A 19958-nucleotide genomic window follows, 5' to 3' on the forward strand; every position below is an offset into this window, starting at 1 on the left:
AGAACTTACTGAGTGTGCATGGGCACTTGTGTCAGAAGGAGAGAGTGGAACGTTGAAGGAGGGTAGTCAAATGTCAGTGAAGGTTAGGGAAAAAGGTACAGTGAGATAGAGTTACCGACAGAACAGACACATTCACCAGTGGAAAAATTATAGCACAGTACACATTTCCAAGTCAGAGTGGACGTTCATTTAGGAGACGGAATATTACAAAACAATTACTTAAACTGTCAAAATAACCTCTACAAAGGTTTCCACTGGTGCCACATGCTACATGCACTTTTGGCACCAACCATGCAAAGGCAGGAGGTAAACCTCACACCTAGCAAACACTATACGTGAAAACAGTAACACACACCTGCAGAAATTCAGAGGAAGATGTAATTCTGCTGTGTCCACAGAATATACCACCAAACATGGCCCACTCCGACGGCCAATTCACTCGAGGCTTGTGGCTCACTTGTGTCTCCTATCACAGAGCTGCCAACGTCAAGTTTCGTTTACATGGCGTAAAAATTCTCAGCCTAATAAGCGGACATACTGTGTCTCCACACTCCAGCAGAAGGAGAACAGGGCCGCAGTTTAGAGTTGTAAGCACATTTCAACACCAAGGATCCAAAGGGAGTCGTGTTACAGAGACACAGCAATGAACACACTGGTGAAGTTTACACCTCAACCTCAACCAGTCATCATGTTTTGTTTACTTGTACATTTATCAAAATCAAATCAAATCAAATGCATGTGATTTAATTAGAACTCCTGATCATTTGATTGCAGTAATGATGAGGACATTTTCAGTTTGTTTAAGGTGAAAGCACAGAAGAAGAAATTAACTCACTTTTAATTGTTCATTGCAGAATAATTGTTCAGCAAAAGACATCCGTAAATTCCTCTGAATCGCCAACAGGGGGTAGTAAAGTTACTCCATTTTGCACATTACTGGTGTGTTAAACCAGTTAAATTACTTATTAATGCAAGTTAACGTTTTAAAAGACCACGCACGCCATAAAATGACCCTAAATGAGGCTTCTGAAGTTAGATCCTCATTTTTTTTAATTTTTAAAAGGCTTAACCTTCTGTTGGCGTATTATTGTGGGTTTATGTTGGCAAATGTGTGTTGTTTATGTGAGTCTTTATAGAGAAAGACTGTATAAAGCTATAAATGCTGTTACTGAAACGAGATGAGTGCATCATCTTGTTTATTAAATGTTTGTGTAGAAAATTTTAAACCCACAAATGCAAAATAAATTGTTTACACTTGGAAAGTAATGAATTACATTTACTCGCGTTACTGTAATTGACTAGATTTTCTACATTAATGTAATTTTACTTAAGTCTGTTTTTTTTAGTAGTGTTCCTGAGTGTAAAAATGTTGGCCTGAATTAAAAAAAATATTACTTGTTAACTTGTTAAAAATGTAACTAAGTAACTTTTACTCTGAGTACATTTTAAACAAGCTACTTTTTATTTTACTTTAACTTGAGTACATTTTTGGACCAGTACTTTTACGTGAGTTGGATATTTCAGTATTCTTTCCACCTCTGCGTAAATATACATATATATATATATGTGTGTGGTATAGAACCATATATCAGTCCAGCTCCACCCATTTCCCATCACAGCCACACCCTCCTCAAACGTGAGCAGGCTAATCAGACAAAACTGACATCACCTGTGGAAGCGTGCAGGTCCTCTGAGCTAAATTCTCATCACCACTCACACTGTGAGTCACACACACACACACATTAGCTTGAGCCTGGGTTTGCTGACAGTATGGCCAGCATAGATTTATTGAGCACCAGGTTTTCCTTTTATGACAAAATGTACAGTCAAGATTTACGAGAACAAAGCTTTGCTGACTGGCCATTTAGAGGGGAATGTAACTGCACACCTGAAACGGTAAGAGGTCTTAACAGCTAAAAGAGATTCGGAAAAATATCAATCTACTATATCTGTATTCCGACAATCAAAAGAGGAGTTTGTCTGCAGGGACGGCACTCAGAGTAAGACTAGACCGGCATGAATGTCTAACCTATTCCCTCAAATTTCAGACATGTGTCAGACTTGAGCACATGACCCAATTTAAATTAGCCTTCTTTATGAGAGTAATTATTGATAGCTTACTGCAGCTATTTATCCAAGGCAATGACAGGTTGTGAGTTACAGTTAAGCAGGTGCAATATTTAGTTTCAAATGCATCAGATCTCCGGTGCACATGCCCCTCCTTTTACCCACCCCGCTCTTGACATGATGGATTAGCTGCTGACACCTCACTTGATGAGCAACACTATACGCCATGTTACCAGCTCATAATCTCCCCATGACTCGAAAGTTGATCATCCTCTGGTTTAATTCTCACTGTCATTCGACTTCCTTTAACTCTGGCCGTTTTTTGTTCTTACTACACTTGTCATGTCACTGAGTTGCCAGCACATAAACATCCTTAATTTAGTGTTTGGATTGTATTCTGTGTCAGTGTGTGACATTAAGACATCTGTTGCTGTTTGTCTTTGCAGATGGCCAACGCCGGGTTTGTCCACTGTCCAAGCGAGAATGAGCCTGATGTTGCGTGCTGTTTCTTCTGTCTGATTGAGCTTGAGGGCTGGGAGCCAGATGATGATCCCTGGTGAGGAGAAATTTGCCTTAGAAATCTTAACCTGAGCCTTGAGTCAGTAAAGAATGTTTTGTCAGTACTGAAAAGGGATTCATTGACTTCAGATCTCTAATTACATGCATCTGTCCTATTCACAACTGTAACATATAGAGGACATCACCATGTGAATGAAATGACAATGTCATTTTTAACCCTTCACAGATGCTTGTGAGCTGCTTGAGTTCCGACATAATCGGATATAATGCTACTTTCCATATTAATAATTATATTTGTATCTCCTATATGTCCTGCTCAGGAGCGAACACATAAAACGTTCGCCTCACTGTGGATTTCTGACAATGAAAAAGGATTTCACTGAGCTGACTGTGGCTGAATTCTTTGGCATGGAAAAAGAGAGGCTAAAAGTCTACCTTGTAAGTGTCCTGTCTGTATAATCTGTATGAAATTAGCTGAGGATTAATCCCAATACTGACGCAGTGGAATTGTTCCATGTTTTGCTTTTTCTGTGTTTTTAGAGAAAGGTTTGTCATAAGAAGATGGCCTATTTCCGGGATGAAATCGACCAAACGCTCGAGAGTCTTAAATCTCAGCTTGACTCCATATGACTGAAATCATTAATTCATTGCTACACAATGACAGTTTAAATCAATAAAGTTTTGTCTGTTGTTACATTTTGGTTGAAGTATTGTTTTTGACCACAAGATGGTGCTTTTGCCTTGTTCAGCTACAGTTTCCACATGCAACTTCTTTTTTTATTTTTATGATGTGAGTTCCTAATTCTTATACCACAGTCTTCACAAAAGCAGGATGAAATGAGAGCACACATGGTGCAGGGTTACAATGTGCACTATATTCCCTTTTTACAACTAAATACTTACCATTTTCCAGAACGTGCCACCATCTCTACCACCTCTATTCAAACCTTGACCCTGGACAGATGGCTTGAAGCCCCTCCCTCTCAATACCAACTGTTGCCCCAATAACATCTGTTACATATAGGGGGACGTGTGCACTGAGAGGGCTCACCAGGACACTTGTCTTGCCCCGTGAGAGAGAGGACAAGACGAGGAAACGGTGAAGGATGCTACAGCTGACAATGGGAAGTGTAGGGAAGGTGCTCATGCAGGAAACGCATTGTAATCCTTCACTCTTCCTATAGAGCACTTCAAGACCAAATGTATAACAGCAAATTATTTGCTAAAAGATGGTATAACATCTTGATATGTGTGAGTCTTTTCTTTATGTGACAGAAACATGAAGCTGGTCTTAGTTTGTGTGACTCTCTTCCACGTCTGATGAGCGCTTGGCTGGATGAAGTGCAGGATTAAAAAGATGCAATCCCTTCTTCAACCGTCCACTGTTCTGGATTAATGCCTAATGTAACGCTCTGGCCACTGAGCCCAGATCAGCTGCTTAATTCTCTTTTATCCACTCGCTGTAGAACAAATTGAAGAGACGTTTTTAGCCAAAAAAAGTAAATCGGTGATGTAACATTTGTAATGAAACTTCTTTAGTTTTCAGGACTTGGTTATGCTGTAATGGTTGGAAGGATTCATTTCACAGTATACTGCATATATATTCATTTATTTGATTTATCTCTTAATGTTTTATAGTAGCGTATATTGTTGATTCTGATATGTGATTGCTGTTATTTCTATTTTTGTATTATAGATGCACTTTGTCTACACTAAACACCAACTAAAGGCACGAAATACAAAAAGGTTGCTGGTGAGATGCTGACATGTATGCAAGTGTTGAAATATTTGCATAAGTACACAGATCATAACCGTAATTGAGTAACGGTAATCAGGGCTTTTAGCCACATACTATGTCAATCCACTTATGCATGCTTCAAAAAAACAAAGACAATGGTATGGCTTCTGTCCATGTGAAGCACAGATGTGATAACTATGCTTATCTGTGGGAATGTGCACCTCTGTTGATTTGATTGGATCACGAGTGTTGAGAGAATTGTGCTTCATGTGTTTCCCACCCAGTTTTTTTACGCAATTATAATTATAAACCCATTTTATTACATAGTCATTAAGCTAATAGAATCCACATTTCACGACTGCATGTCGATTTGGTTGTTTGATTCTAATTAATATACTGTAACAAAAGGTTTGCACCAGTGGCCTCTTCTGCACTTTTCTAATTAATGAGTTTCTGCTAAACAAAGTGTAAACAGTGAGTATAGCAGATGGACAAATGGACAGATGTTACTAACAGAAAGTTTACAACCTGAGCTTTCCATTAGGCCCCATCTGTTGCTCCTGTGGCCGGTACCGCCCTCTACCCTCCTCCAATGCCTCTCCTATCCTCATCAGCATCTATCACAGGAACTCATTGCCCTCACGCTCCACACACTGCGCTGGCCTCAATTAATGACTGCAGCATTTAGCCTTTCCTGGCCCTCAATAAACAAAGGCTAAATATGCAACATTTTATCACTTCATTAAGGATTTAAATGCTGTTCCCACTCTTTTGTTTATTCCACACAGAAACCAGTAGTTATAAAGGTTGGCATATACAAGCCCATACTTTAAGAGTGATTCTGATCCTGTACCATGTGTCAAGATCATGGTGAATTTGCAGACAGATGACAAATCAAAGGGAGTTACTCTTCTTGCATCACAATTGGTAAGAATATAAAATCCCTCTTCTTCCTCCATCTCCAATGTTCTCCCACATATCTAGCAGTGTGGCATGCTGGCTGTGAGCGCTCTCAGCTATAGCATAGCCCTCCTACCTTGGCTGTTTTTTGTGCCCTCTTCCAAAGGGACCTCCATCTGTCCCTACACTCAGCCCATTGTGGTGTCCCAAAGCCCAGCAAGTTCTACAATGCAGTGGGCGTGCATGGGGGGGCAGAGTAAACACGACAGCATCCAGATCCCATTAGAAGCTCTTTAACTCCTACACCCTAATACTCTCAGAGAACCCTGGGAGGAGAAGGCCCACCCCTCATCCTCATGTGCACAATATCACCTTTTACACCCACTCCCATAGGTAATGAGTCTGCAAGCTGCCCACTGTCAACCCCCCCCATGAACATCTATTTTTTTCTCCTTTTCTCTTGTAACACAGTTGAGCAAGGCTTTATAATACTATTATTTACATTTTACTTGGAGTTGAATGTAAGCTGTAATTAATCTTTTTAACCCACTAGAATGTAGTTTATACTTTATATTTTGATAGACAGAACCAGGAACAACAAAATCCAAAAATGAATTTACTTATTTATATCAAAGTGCTTGGAACCGTGACAATGACCAAGTTGAACCTCATTAATTTTCCTCCCTCCTTCAATCCCTATATCGTCTCATAATGCCAGCCTCACCATTTCTCATTGTTTTCACTGGTATTTGCCCAAAATGTCTTTCTTCTACCATCTGCTTGGGTTAAAGGGTGTCTGTTTCGGGGTGCACGCCGCCTCTTATTTTGGGCGCTCTTATCCCTGTGCACCCCACAGAGGTGTCTGTACGCGTGTGTATGCTCTGTGGCCTACGGGATCACTATGTTTGTCCCAGCTTAAAGGCAGAGGGATTACTGGCACACAGGCACTGATTAAAGCCTTCCAGCCTCCTATGGCCCCATTAATACTATCTTAATCACAATGCTTTATCCCTCCATCTCACTCCTATGGATCAGGACCTTTTTCATTTTAGTGGAGGCAACTCTTGTTTTGCCAGTGGATTAAATGTGCTGCATACAGACTAAAGTATAAACTTATGAGAGAGTGAGCTTCACACAGCAATTCAAAGTTAACACGCAGTTAAGGTTCATATTGTGTATCTATAATTGAATGCATGTAAAAAGTAAAAACCATAACTACACTAATGGCTTATACATATATGAAATGACCGTTCTCTCCCGGGGGACTGAGCTACAGGTCGTGCTCTGCTGGATGCCTCCTTGGCCAAGAGAGCATTACAGTGTGTGTTCAGTCATTTTGAAGAGGCTGTCGTGTACACATTCTCTTTATAGATAACATCCATTTTATCGTACTTTGCACCTCATTTCAAAGTATTTTACAGTTTGACCTTCAAGCTTCACCACTGCAATTCTTCCCTATATCTGTCAAAAAAGGTCTCTCATAACTTTTTCCCAATTTCCAAAGACTGTCCCGTAGCTTGTAATCTTGTATCCAAAGGTAATTTACGTGGATTATTTCCATATCCACCCACTCATGTATTTGGACTCAGAGGGATAATCCATACCCTGCCCCCCACAGTTTTTTTAAGAAAAAAACAAAACAGGACAGACACAAAGAGAGTGTACGCCAGCTAAACTCTGCCAGTACTTTCTCACAGGCCAAATGTCTGCCTGTGTGTAAAGCTATGTGTCACTCCTGTGCCAAGGCTGACACCCAAGAGCACAGGGGACAAACTTGTGAATGAGGAGCAAGGACCTCCCTCACCTCTGCTGCCCTTTCCTTCTCTTTCCTCTTCCCCTTTCCACCCCAACACACTGATTCCTCTTTCCCTCTCTCATTCCTCTCTCTCATGCGCGCACTCTCCTCTCCTTCCCTCGCTCTCTCTCTGCAAATTGGCCCAGCTGTCCATCAGCCCCCCCGCAGTTCCCCCAGCTGTCTGCCCTCCCTTAAACGAGAAACCCCGCAACAATACAGGTCACAGGTCAAGAGAAAGAACAGGCTGCGCTCACAATGGACCAGTGGTGCCCGGTAAAACAATCGCTCCCTTTTTCTCTTCTAGCCTTTCTCTACTGTTGCCAGGACTGGAAAAGACAAACCTTTGGAGAGCTCACTAAATAGGGGAAAAGTAGTCTGCACAACAACCTCCCAGGCACATTCCCCTCCTTACAATAGCCTGAAGGACCACAGTGATAAACACACTTGTGCACATCAGTGCCTGCTCTCACCACTCCATTTTTGCACTCTGCCTGGTTGTTTGTTTATTTCAAGAGCCGTCATGTCCTTCAACGTAATCATTAAAGTCAAAACCGACACTTTTGACATTAGTTGAGTGATATAAATGTGTGTTAGAAACCTTACTGCTTACAGCTAATCTGGAAATGCATCAGAACACTGATAATAACCTTTATGACCTCTGTGTTGAAATGTGAACATAAAACCACCTCTTTAACCTTTTTCGTTGAATATAAGCTGTAATTAATCTTTTTTAACCCACTAGAATTTAGTTTATAAAACCAATCTAATGTTTTTAGAAGTTTCAAAAATAATAATGGAAAGGGGATTTGATGAATGTATACATATCTGCATTTATGTGATATTTCTTTAAGCAAAAATCTGGTGCTTTTCTCTCTTTCAGTCCATGCTGATGAATTCTTTGAAATGTCTCTTGCCCTACAGTGTTTTGGCATAAGCTGGATGGGAAACTGTGTCATGTGGGAGAGGACGCAAACGATATAGAAGTGGCATGTTCACCTGTTCCCCAGAGCTGTTTTCCCATGGCCCACAACAGCCTCCTGCCTGACCTGATACAAATCCTGGAGCAAGCCATTGAATGGCATCACACACACACACACACACACACACACACACACACTGCAACAGACCTCTATTATTCCACTAACGTTGTCTTGTATATGTTCACTGGGTTTAATAGACAAACAGAACATTTTTTTTTACCTCTCAGCCATTAATATATTAAATTGTAAATCACACATAGAGGAGGGATTGCACAATATTGCAATAATACTGAATATAGATGTCTGTCTGTTTTCATGTGTTTTATTTCTGCCCTTTTCATTTAGAGCCTATGTATATATTTTGAATTTAGCAACATGTTTTCTACTTTAATATGTACGTTTACTGCCTTCATCTTTTGCACTAATAAGGATTTCTATTCTGTTCTATTCTGTTAGTGAAATGAAAGGATCAAAACTTTTCTTTTCATTTTCTTTTGCGTAAGATTCCAGCTCAACCTTATAAGAAAGTTGCATATGATATATGTGGTTTTAGTTGAAAGTGAGTGTGTGAAAAAGGAACTGCCAGGGTCAACTGCTGTTGATTAATCTGTTTAAATATGAATAAACTGGAACATAAAACTAATTTCAATTTTGAAATTAAGTCAGACTATATTCTATACTAATAAGCATGTGACCAATGCAATGTGAAAGTGTGTATAGGAGAATGTTATAATATGTTGAAGTTCTATATGAAGGCAACTGGAGCAAACACATTGGAAATCATCGTTACTATGGAAATAGCATATAATATAAGAATATTTATTCAATTAAGTGCGAAACAGCAAAATATTTACAACAGTACAGAATGACAACAACTGTGACACCAAGTGAGCAAGTTCCTGAAAGACCTCCAATAAATAATTAAATACAGTACAGCTGCCAGTGACTGGCAACAATGAAACGGTGAAACAAAAACAGAATATAAAAAAGGACAAAACCTTATCAAAATAAATATTAAATACAGATATAAATAAATGCATTGTTTTTCCCTTATGACGAGAAGGACATTGACTCTAGGCCTCCGTGCACAATTTAGGATGGATGAACTCCTTGGATATCAGGACAGTCAGAACGTTTGAGAAAGTTTTCATGTTTTTGTTCAAACTCCTCACATCACAAATATCTGTGTGATGCTTGAGGGTAATTTGGAAACTAATCTTTAGTTTCTCTGCAACAACTGCTGGGGGAAATTTATAAAGAAATATTTGAATCCAAAGATCAGCATTTGATAATAACAAAACAGAATAAATAAAACAATAAAAGTTGTGGGTGCATGTTTGTATCAGGTAGATTGAGTTGAGGTGACGAGTCTCTCTCTCTCTCACTCTTTGAGCATTCAGTGCTCTCCCCGAGATCTAGACAATTAGTAAATTCAAACCTTTCTTTTCTATACAGAATAACCTTGACCATCGTTTTTACAGCAATATATTGATCAATCACACATCAATCCTCTCTATTTCAGATGGTCCACTTTCAGATGTTACCAATCTGACCCGTGACCAAGTGAGAGGGAGTGAAGGAGTCAAAGGCCACATCCAGCGGGAGCTCATACCGTGATGCCTGAAAAAGTGGATGGCTCGGAGGCCCACCAGGTAAGCCACCTGTCATCGAGGAGGGGTAATGGTGCGACAATAGGTAGTGGGCATGGTGGCTCGGCTGGGTTGTGTAGTTCCTCTCTGACTCATGGGGAGAAGGCTCCTGCTTCAGGGCAAAGTTGCCGCTGATGCTGAGGGGAGGGGTGAGGGGCCCGTCGTACGGTGGGGTGCCACTGCTGCACTCGTTTGAGGAGGGGTTGTCATATACAGGTCCCTTGAAACCTTTCATGTGGAGGAGGTGGGATGCCTCCAGGGAGCCATAGGGGGGGCTGGGAAGGCCTGGGGATGGGTAGCTGAGGGGATGGCCAGCCTGACCCACTGCACCACCCGCCCCGGGGCCTCCACACTTGTCCTCCAGCTTGTTGCGCATCATCGGACTGGGTCCCAGCTGCAGGCAGCCGGCTACAAGGTTACTGGTGGGCTGAGACAAACCTTTGCACAACATCTCCATAAAGCCATTGCTCTCTGGGGACTGGCCACTCTCCAGCACCTCAGACAGGGCCCAGATATAGTTGTGGGCCAGTCTTAGAGTCTCAATTTTTGACAGCTTCTGTGTCTTGGAGTAGCAGGGCATAACTCTGCGGAGATTATCCAGGGCGTCGTTCAGTCCGTGCATACGGGAGCGTTCTCTGGCATTGGCCTTGACCCGCCGAGCACGAAACCTCTCCTGTCTAGCTTTGGTCATCTTCTTCTTCTTAGGGCCCCTCCTTTTAGGACCATTTTCTCCATTTGGTCCGGTCTCATCGTCATCATCCTCTTCCTCTTCCTCCTCCATGTCTTCACTGCCAAGTTCTGTGCAAGAGTGGATCCGGCCCCCTAGAGTCAGACCATGGTGCCCTCTCATCTCTGGGCTTTCCTCTCCATCCTGTGAGCTACCGTCCTCCTCCTCCTCCAGCCAGCCGAGGGAGCTCACCAGCTCATTCACATCCCCGCTCCTCCCAAACGGTTTGTTCATCATTTTTTTGATCTGAGGAAAAGCAGCACAAAAATATTCCGTCCATCAATAACACGCCCTGTAAATGTATGATGCTCCACAAAATATATATATATATATATATAATGATAACATTTAACAATTGTGAGTAATGTACCATGAGTTAGAGAATAAGTGCTCACATTTCAGCACTGCTGTGTGGACAGTTCACTCTTAGAGCACCTAACTCTGTCCTAAAAAAACAGCAAATATTTTAGAAGAAACCCCTGATATTGTGTTGTTGTGTACTGTTTGGGGAATATAGTGGGTGAATGATCCCCCGCTGATTTGCAGAGAGCTGTCAATCTGGGACACGACCGGATTTACTCAGCATATAAAACCACAAGATTAAGTGGGCAATGTAGAAATGAGTAGGACATGTATTGTTTATAATAACGTGAACATTGTGTAAAGTAAATACACAGAACCTTTTAAGAACATAATAAGAAATAGACTTTTCTGTCATTTTAGGGAAACCCAGACCTCAGACATTTTGTTTTGCTGAGGAGAAAACTGTCCCAATTAATTATTGTGCACTAATGTGTAAAAATGGGGCACATTAGGCAACTGAACTTAAATAAATTCAGATGTTAAGGCACATAATTGTCAGACTGAGAGGAAAAAAAATTATTATTATAATTATTATTATAAGATCACTGCTAATACAAGCAAATTAATTTGGTTTATTGATAATCTATTTTGTTAAAGAGCTTATTTAAAGAGTTAGGTTGTTCAATTTTCAATTTAAATATTATTTAAAGTATATTAAGATATATTTGAATTTAGACCGCAAAATTATTTAACTCACCTGTGTGGAGTCACCAATGTAAAATAAGACAAAAAACTTGAAAACTTGAAAAAGTCCGGCAGCTGAGAGATAAACCCAGAGTCGCTGTGTTGCTCTCTCTCTTCTCTCGTGCTGAACTCTTCTCTCTCAAACATCCATGAGTGCGCACGGAACTTTCATTTGCAAATGACAAAACCCAGCTGATTTCTTCGCCTTTAGCAGCGCCAGCCCCTCCTCCCGGCGCCCCACCCACCACCAACTCATCCCTAACTGTTCCAAACGCGCGTGGCGGGCTCGTGGCCAGAAGTTGCGCCCCAGCCAGTAGGAGTGTATAGAGAACAAATAGAGCGCGCCCCGATGCACGTGCAGAATTGGAGGTCCAGTGACACAGATGGCAGCACGAGAGGCGCGCACCCTGGAAAACAATAAACATGTCATAAATGTGGTCATTGTGGATGATGCTGGGAACGTGTGCGATATTACATCAGAGCACTTGCAGGTTTAATTCACCAATGAATGATAAAATAATATTATAGAATAAAAAAAAAACCCAAAACATTTGTCTGAAGTCGAGATCTCTTCACTCCACAGCAATTGTGTTAGTACCCACTTTAATTCCTTTCTATTTGTTTCCAAATATAAACCCTCTACTTCCAAGAGAGATGAACAAATCACTTCATTTTATTTATTTTATGTGTCTGGTGACTTTAATCTCACAAAATGCGTTGGATGAAAGAAAATGAGGCAGATTCACTAAAATGTGACTGTTTTCATTTGAACTATACTTATAGAGTTAATTCCATAAAATGTTTTATATTTATTTGTTCTATTGTCTTGGCGGTCCCCCTTAAAAAAGAGGATCTTAATCTCAACTGGACTTTTTCGGATTAAAGAAAAATAATCCTATATTTGAAAAAAAGGGGGGGGGGGGTTAGAACAAAAAAGAACCCCATCTGTGGAGCCCGATCCAATCTCTGGAATGAAAGAATAACACCGTGTTTTACTAAACTCTTTTCATTCCTCTCACAGAACCACAATGTATCACAGATTTCATAACGTTTTTTATAATCTGGGTTTGTCTGTCCAGCCAAAATCCGGCAGAAATCACGTGTTGCATTGTTGTGCAATTTAGCCTGGATACATTTTCACACTTGTGTAATGTAGGGCAGAAAGAAAAGAAAAAAACACCATTCTGTTTTGATGTCGTGTGTTAACCATCTTAATCGATTGTCTATCTCTTCATTAGTCGGTTGGATTAGACATGTTCCACTTAATTACACACAGCATTGGCCTGGTCTTCTCTTCGTATAAGAGACGCTCCTCCGTGTGTGCGCATTTAAGTGATTTTGACAGCTTGGTGCGCAGAGAGCAGGTGTGCGCTGTTCACTGACTCATTCAATTGTTTTCTTTCATTTTTAGCGTCATATTCTGTCCCCACGGACAGTATTATTATTATTATTATTGTTGTTATTGAAGTGATTGGTGCCATGATGGATAGAGGGGTTCTTTATGTATAGCCAAAACATGAATATAGTGAAAAGCTTATTAAAGGCTATATGTCACATATTCAAAGTGCAAGCACAGCAAGGAAAACAGAAGCAGATAAAATAAGTGAACATTCTAGTTTAAACCATTACAGTGGAGTGTCTAAAATAGACACATGTAAAATGTTTACCATTAAATATCATGTTCTGTTGTCATTTGTAATTATTCATATATCAGAACAAGGATAGTCAACTAATTAACTAACTAACTAACACTAACAAGCACGGACATTGGCTTTTCATCTCATCACAGCCCGTGGAGATCTCTGAGGTATAAACTATATGACGTTTACCGTCTCTAATTGTATCTCAATATTGAGCATTCTCCCATTTTTCACCACAAATACCGCGGCATAATAAACGCCCGCTTGGCCTCGTGCGTGGCGAGCCGCAGCGCAGCAGGGGGTCTATTCTCATCACTGGCTATTGACAGCCGGGGTCTCGCGAGCCGCACGTGCCCCCACATTGATCCCATTGTGCGCGCGACTGCTCACAGCTGTGCCCGAGACTGAAGAGAGACCGAACTTTGCCAACGACCGCAGCATTAGCATGGATCTGCCTGAGTGTGCGATATATTTGGGGTAAACGAGACGTGGTCACGTGACGATTCGGCAACATCGCGTTAAAAAAACAGGCACTTATCCAACGATTTATTGAACAGAGGTGAACAGATGGTGCGTCGGAGGAGGGGGTTCTCTGAGGAGGGGGGGGGCATCTGTTGCTTGGATGCTCACGCGTCACTCGCTTGTCCAAGATGATGTCTCGTGCTGAAACAGCATATACTCACCTCGCTAACGGCCCTAATCACTGTTGGTCAATGCCATAAAGGCACGTGAACACAGACAAAGAGGAGGGAGTCTTATGTTGTGTGTGAGGGTGTGTGTGCGCTATTTATTTCTGGCATAAATGCTGACCATGTCAGGACCAGTGTGGAGACCAAAACCTGCTCCTAATGAGGAAGGACCTCACTGCTGAGGAACTGGTTAAGTTTAAGGCTAAGATTTGAAGATTTGCTTAAGTTAAGGTTAGGTTTCTGCATTGCCTGATTATGGTTGCTTTGTGATAACACTTTGGTTAGGCCGTCCAAATGAATGCACAAACGTATGTTGTCCAAGTGACAATCATATTTGTCTGCTGATGTTTGTAATGTGGACTTTGCTCTATAAATACACTACTACAATTCTTATTTATCATCTATACAGACAAGTGCAGTTTAAACAATTAGTGCACAGTGTACAAATCTCTCATACACACATTTATAACAAGCTATGGTTTTGAGCCTGAACGGTGAGAACAATAAAGTTTGTGATTCAGTCATGATAGTTACATATAGGATAAGTGTGTGTCCTCACAGAGCCATATATAGGTACACAAAGCATGCATGCGGACGTGTGAGTTTCTCCATGTGAATCAGATATTGCATGTGTACAGCAACAACTCTAGACTAATGGGATGTGCTCAATGCTCCCCAGGTACACATGCACCCCTACCCCCAAACACACAACCCTTCTGTCCCATGAGTGTGTGCGTGGCCTTCACCACACCTGCAGCCTGCATGGGGAATTGGAGTCTCACAGTCTCCCACACTCCCTATTGGTTTCCCAAATGACTGACTGACTGACTAATGGTGAGGGAATTGTGCTGCTCCCATTGAAGCAGTAACATAGATAGCTAACCTTCTGGAAGAGGTCACATGAACACATCTGATCTGATCCAACTTTTGATGAGTTTGTATGATTTTAACGAGGAAACAAGAAAAGAGTCATAGGCTTTTATGCTTATTGAGGATAATAAATGTATGCGCTTTGGCATGAGCTGTCAAAAATATGTTCTTCTGTACAGATTTGCCCAAAAGAGTACCAGCCTTACATTAGCTATTAAAGTGCTATCGTTATTAGTGATGGGGTAACCCCCTCCCTTACAAAAAACACTGCCACAAGTGAGTTGTCTCTCGCTCTTGTCCCCTGGGACTCAGAGTGGAATGGGACGGATTTGTGCGTTGTGCTGACAGATGGGTCCTTGTTCCTGTCTTTTTCTTCATCTCTATCTCCCTCTCCCTCTCCCTCCTTTGCTGAAACACAGACACACTCACAGACCAAGACTGCAGGAACACAATAGGAATTAAACCTCTACACACATGCACCCTGGTCTGCTCCTGAAAGCAGAGCCCCTTGTAGTGATCATAAAAGATGGATAGAGCGTGGATTTGCAAGAGGGGTTGGGGCGCTGGGGCACAAGGCGGTGGGACTAAAGAGATGAAATTGTATTGTTGCCTTGCTAAAATGAAAAGCCTGTTAATATTGATGGGCTGTATGTACATGTTTGTTCAAGTTTTAGATGTGCAGCACATGGAGATTTCCCAAAGTTCCAGTGACTAATTTCCGTGTACATGTACTTCATCTGATTGTGTGTGTGTGGGCGCCTGTGTATTACTCATGTTGTGGGGGACATAATTCTGTTCACACAGTCATATTATGGGGACTTGTCTTCCTTATGGGGACAAAAAGCACAACACAACCCACAACATAAATTATTATATTTAAGGTGACATGTTGTAAAGTTGGGATGGAGTTAGGTAGTATGGTTCATTTTATTGAGTAAGTCTCCAGGAAAGGGCCACATGGTTGTTGTAGTTGTTAGCACTCTTGCCTTTGCAGTGAGATCATCCAGGTTTGCCACCCGGTCAGAACAAGGGCCTTTCTGCATGTTCTCCCTGTGTGTCCGGTTTCCTCCTACAGTTCAAAAACATGCAATATGGGTTAGGTATATTGGACACTCTAGATTGACCATAGGTGTGAGTATGAGAGTGACTGGTTGTTTGTCTCTATGTGGTCCTGTGATGGACTGGCGAACTGTCCAGGGTGTACCCTGCCTTTCACCCTATGTCATGACCCTCATGTGGAGGTTAAAGTGGTAGAAGATGGATGGATGAAGTCTCCAGGAAATGACTGTATCTCAACGTAATGTCCTCTGAGGTATGGAAACCAGACTCTGTGTTTGTTTGTGTGTGTGTGTGAGTGTAACAAGTCCCAGGGCTGCAAAGATCTATATTTGTTTTTCTTTGAGGCTGCATATAGTTTTGCACCAGACATTCCTGAGGGAAACACTGTCTCTGCTGGACACTGAGGAACATTAGTACCATCAGCATAAACACACACATACGTGCACGCAGTGAACCTAAACCAGATTTTAGCCTGCAACTGAAAACTAAGTCTTAAACCTCAAGGAGCACGAGATGTGAGGGCCAACCAAGAGACACAAAAGAGTTGTGAAACATAGACTTAAGTGAGATGGCTTTGTGAAAATAGTTGTTTATTCTTTTTAAAAAAGGTTTGGCAATGTTTTCCCATGTTTCCCAAGTTAATTACTTTTAATATATGGTAACTATAGCATAGGTGACTGTTCTACCTGCAGCCTATATATATATTTATATAAGTATATATGTGAATATATATATATATATATATATATATATATATATATATATATACACATATATATATACATATATATATATATATATATATATATATATATATATATATATATATATATATATATATATATATATGTATATATATGTATATAAATGTATAAATAGCTATATAGTGTAGGGATATAATCCCATGGCTGACTTCAGACCATTACATAGCCTATATATCTACAGAAAATGGGTTGTTATATCAATAAAATCATGATGTCATCACCTTAGAGTCCCCTCGATCGTCGAGTCAGTTTTGATAAGATCTATAGTCAGGCTTTTTTTCGGGCAATATGAGCAGATTGTTTGCAGCTTATTCCTCTTCCTTTGGGCTAATGGATTTGGAACACATTCCAATCGGGCAAAAATACAGCTACAGAATGGGAATCAGGCCTGAGGGCAATTCTCACTAAGTGGGGAGAGAGCCATTAAACAAAGGTGCCTGTGGTTTCATATTCAGGATACTTTACAACCTCCGTCCCAGGACATCAACAGTGTTTTGGGTGAGCTGTTAGAGGGGGCAGAAAAGGGGGAGGAGGATCCATCTGCCATGCTGCCGGTCCTCAGGGAGACGGGCATATCCCAGGGGTGTTTTGGAGAGAGAGGGGCTGAAAGGATTACACCCAACCACTAATCAACGACGGTAATCTGTGGGCCCCCATACAAAATCCCCTCCGATCCAAACAACAATTTGGGACACAAGATAAAACCTCCGTGCAATGGAACATCCATAACTGACGTCGAACAACCTGAGAAATGATAGGTCAAATACAGGTGATTTTTAATTGGAAGTATCAACTGTAGAGTTGTGATTGGCAAGGAGCCACAGTGTCTCTGTGATCAGGTGCAAGTATCCCACAAGTGGCCTTGTCTGATTCCCAGTGTGACCATTATGCAAATGCTGCAACGAGACAAGCCTGCGACATATACCGTAAATTAGTCTAACGGATAAACGCACTTTTCTAATCAAATCAGATTGCAAAATATATTTTTATTATATTGCATACTGGTGTATATGACCCAACATGTGGAAATATTAAGTTAATATCTGGGTTTACATTTGTTCACATATGTTTCTCATATTGTTTTGCTCTTTCTTTTTTTTCTTTTGACAGGAATCATGAAAGTGTTTTCAGTTTTCTTGAACATAAACTTCACCTGCTGATGAGTCATATTCAAAGATGTCACAGCAGGAACCTACTCAAGGTGCAGCTGCTGAAGTGTTTCCCTGGCAGGTCACTCAATGCGGTGAAAGAATAGAAGGGAATCATGTTGCCACTAGTTTCACCGTCCCTTGTCAGTATGGTTTTGATGTCTGGGGCCTGGGTGGGGTTTTGATCTGGATTTGGTGGGTTTAAAGCTCCACAGGACTATAGAAAAAAATGTTTAATGATGGTGCCAGTCCTCCAGGGCATAGGGAACTGGAGCATCCTGGCCTGCATCTCCTCTACCTCCTGCAGTATGCCCATTGGCTAGGCAGCCTCTAAGCTCCCTATCCCCACAGCCTCATTGTTTAGTGGGCCTGGCACTGTCAATATTAAGCCTGGCTAATGTGATCTGGAGGCAGCTGGAGCACCCCGATTATTACCATGACACAGCCGACTGAGGGGTGTAATATCATTAAAAATAAATCAGGTGGTTTGGAGATTTGCAGTAGCGGTGGGAACTCTGAATGGCATTAGGTGGAAGAACTGCCATAATTTCATTAGTCAATTGGGGCACCTCAGAGGATCTGTTGAAACATTTCTTTTAAGTTGGAGTGATTGAATTTGCTTTCACAACACTTCACACAAAATTAAAGATTAGGAAAATTACTTTTGATGATGTTTTGTTTTTTTGTTTACAAACATGACTAATAATTTTGTAAATGAATTCCACATCCACTAATGATGCAGACACTAATTGTGCAGACTGACATTCAAATGTCCTGATAATCTATTAGAAAGCAACTATATGGGATATTCCTGTATTATTAGCCTCGTGTGGTGGATTATGGTTACAAATGATGAGGAAAACGTGAGACACTGCTAATCTTCTTAAACTCTTTGACACTGAGCTGTCTGCTCGGCAGACTCAACAGCGATCAGCTGGCACAGTGAGCAGTGTGAAGGCTGAGTGACAGCATCCATTCATCCATTCATCTCATCTATCTATTCCCCCAAATAAATAAAAATCCTTTCATACATTGCACCATTATTGTAAAACACACTCACACGCAATCACAATCAGTTTGCATGTTCGATCTGCTGTTCAAGCTTCAATCTGTCAGAAGTGCCGTTGGTCTCGCAGCGAGGGTCTATGTCGCTATTGTTTTGGCGCTTGAGCCACATAAACGGTGATTTCAAGGCCCATTTAGCGCGCATTGATTATTGGAGGAGCGTGACGCCAGGATGCTAGATAGATAGATAGAAAGATAGAACGCTTATAGTATGTTATACACATAATTATATGATACTATATTTATATTATATTACATTATATTATCATGTTATGACTAACATAATGTGCTTTGGTCAGAAACTTCAGCTTGATACACGCAAGTTCAACGGATTTGCGTGGCTTCCTGTTGTGTCATGGTGACATCTAGTGGTGCACTTTGGGACTACACTCTATCTCGACTTTAAATTAGGTTGCAAGTACAGGCTATATATACAGATATGAGTCCCACAGGGCAAAACATACAGTATGTTCTGGAGTCTAGTTGTGGCTCAGATCATGGTGTGAACTCATTCATACCTTAGTGTTCAATTCCTCTGTGTTTGTGCATGTAGTTTCAGTGTCAGCCACTCTGCAGGAAACAAGAGGAAGTCAGCATCTGCAGGAGCAAATAAAGCATTTATTCCATCAGCAAAAATAGAGCAACTGAGAATTAGAATTAGTATTTTTTGCACACACACACCAATTAGTGATAGTGAATTTGACCTCTGCATTTAACCCATCCTTATTACACACCAGTAGCGAACACACACAAGCCAGGAACAGGAGCAATGGGCAGAGTGGTATCATTGTGAAGGTTCTCAGTCATTCAGGTCATGGTCATCTTTATTCATAAGTTGTAGGCAACTTTATTTTTATTTTTTTACCTTTATTTTACTACGAGGTCCTTTTGAAATTGAATCTCTTTTTTGAAGGAGACCTGGCCGAGAACACTGTTCTGTTACACAGTCTGTCAGTAGAGTTTTAAATTCACCCAGGGAAATAATATGCTGAAGCTGTAGTGAATTTTGCAGATTCTTCTATGACCAATGTACAGCTGAGAAAAAGCTGTTTTACCAAGTTCTGAGTGGATTTTGGGAACTCTGAAAAGGAGCCAATGTGATGAGCAGGAGTCGTACCCACTCCTGGGGACATGAGGCAACACAGATAGATAGTTTGCCCAATATGGCCTTGCAAATAAATGTGAGCCAGTGCTGTTGCCTCCTTAAACTTAGTGAAGGCCACGAGAGCAGAGCATAAAGTTCACAGTGGTGGGTTCTGAAGGTTTGCAATGAAACATAATGCGTGTGAAAGCTGAAGAAG

General features: G+C 41.1%; 3 protein-coding genes across 6 annotated transcripts in view; 2 read left to right on the top strand and 1 right to left on the bottom strand.

Moving 5' to 3' along the window:
- The window catches only part of samd11 (sterile alpha motif domain containing 11), a 1171052-nt gene that overhangs the window by 516220 nt on the left and 634874 nt on the right, over positions 1-19958 (top strand). The window lies entirely within an intron of this gene.
- birc5b (baculoviral IAP repeat containing 5b) lies at positions 1727-3280 on the top strand. Its single transcript, XM_044038140.1, has 4 exons — positions 1727-1896; positions 2514-2623; positions 2907-3024; positions 3127-3280. Exons 1-4 carry the CDS (start codon positions 1771-1773, stop codon positions 3214-3216), a joined length of 444 nt encoding a protein of 147 aa, XP_043894075.1. The 5' UTR covers positions 1727-1770; the 3' UTR covers positions 3217-3280.
- On the bottom strand, positions 8798-11613 carry neurod4 (neuronal differentiation 4). The gene is made up of 2 exons (XM_044038119.1): positions 11436-11613; positions 8798-10621 (listed from the first exon to the last, which is right to left on the bottom strand). Exon 2 carries the CDS (start codon positions 10610-10612, stop codon positions 9533-9535), a length of 1080 nt encoding a protein of 359 aa, XP_043894054.1. The 5' UTR covers positions 10613-10621; positions 11436-11613; the 3' UTR covers positions 8798-9532.

This window comes from Solea senegalensis, linkage group LG11 (assembly GCF_019176455.1).
Source record: "Solea senegalensis isolate Sse05_10M linkage group LG11, IFAPA_SoseM_1, whole genome shotgun sequence".
NCBI classification, from domain to species: Eukaryota; Metazoa; Chordata; class Actinopteri; order Pleuronectiformes; family Soleidae; genus Solea; species Solea senegalensis.

Coding starts and splice junctions, on each gene's coding strand:
- birc5b (XM_044038140.1), top strand. CDS start 1,771: ATGGCCAGCATAGATTTATTGAGCACCAGGTTTTCCTTTTATGACAAA. Junction 1,897..2,513: donor GTAACTGCACACCTGAAACG/GTAAGAGGTCTT, acceptor TTGTCTTTGCAG/ATGGCCAACGCCGGGTTTGT. Junction 3,025..3,126: donor AGAGGCTAAAAGTCTACCTT/GTAAGTGTCCTG, acceptor CTGTGTTTTTAG/AGAAAGGTTTGTCATAAGAA.
- neurod4 (XM_044038119.1), bottom strand. CDS start 10,612: ATGATGAACAAACCGTTTGGGAGGAGCGGGGATGTGAATGAGCTGGTG.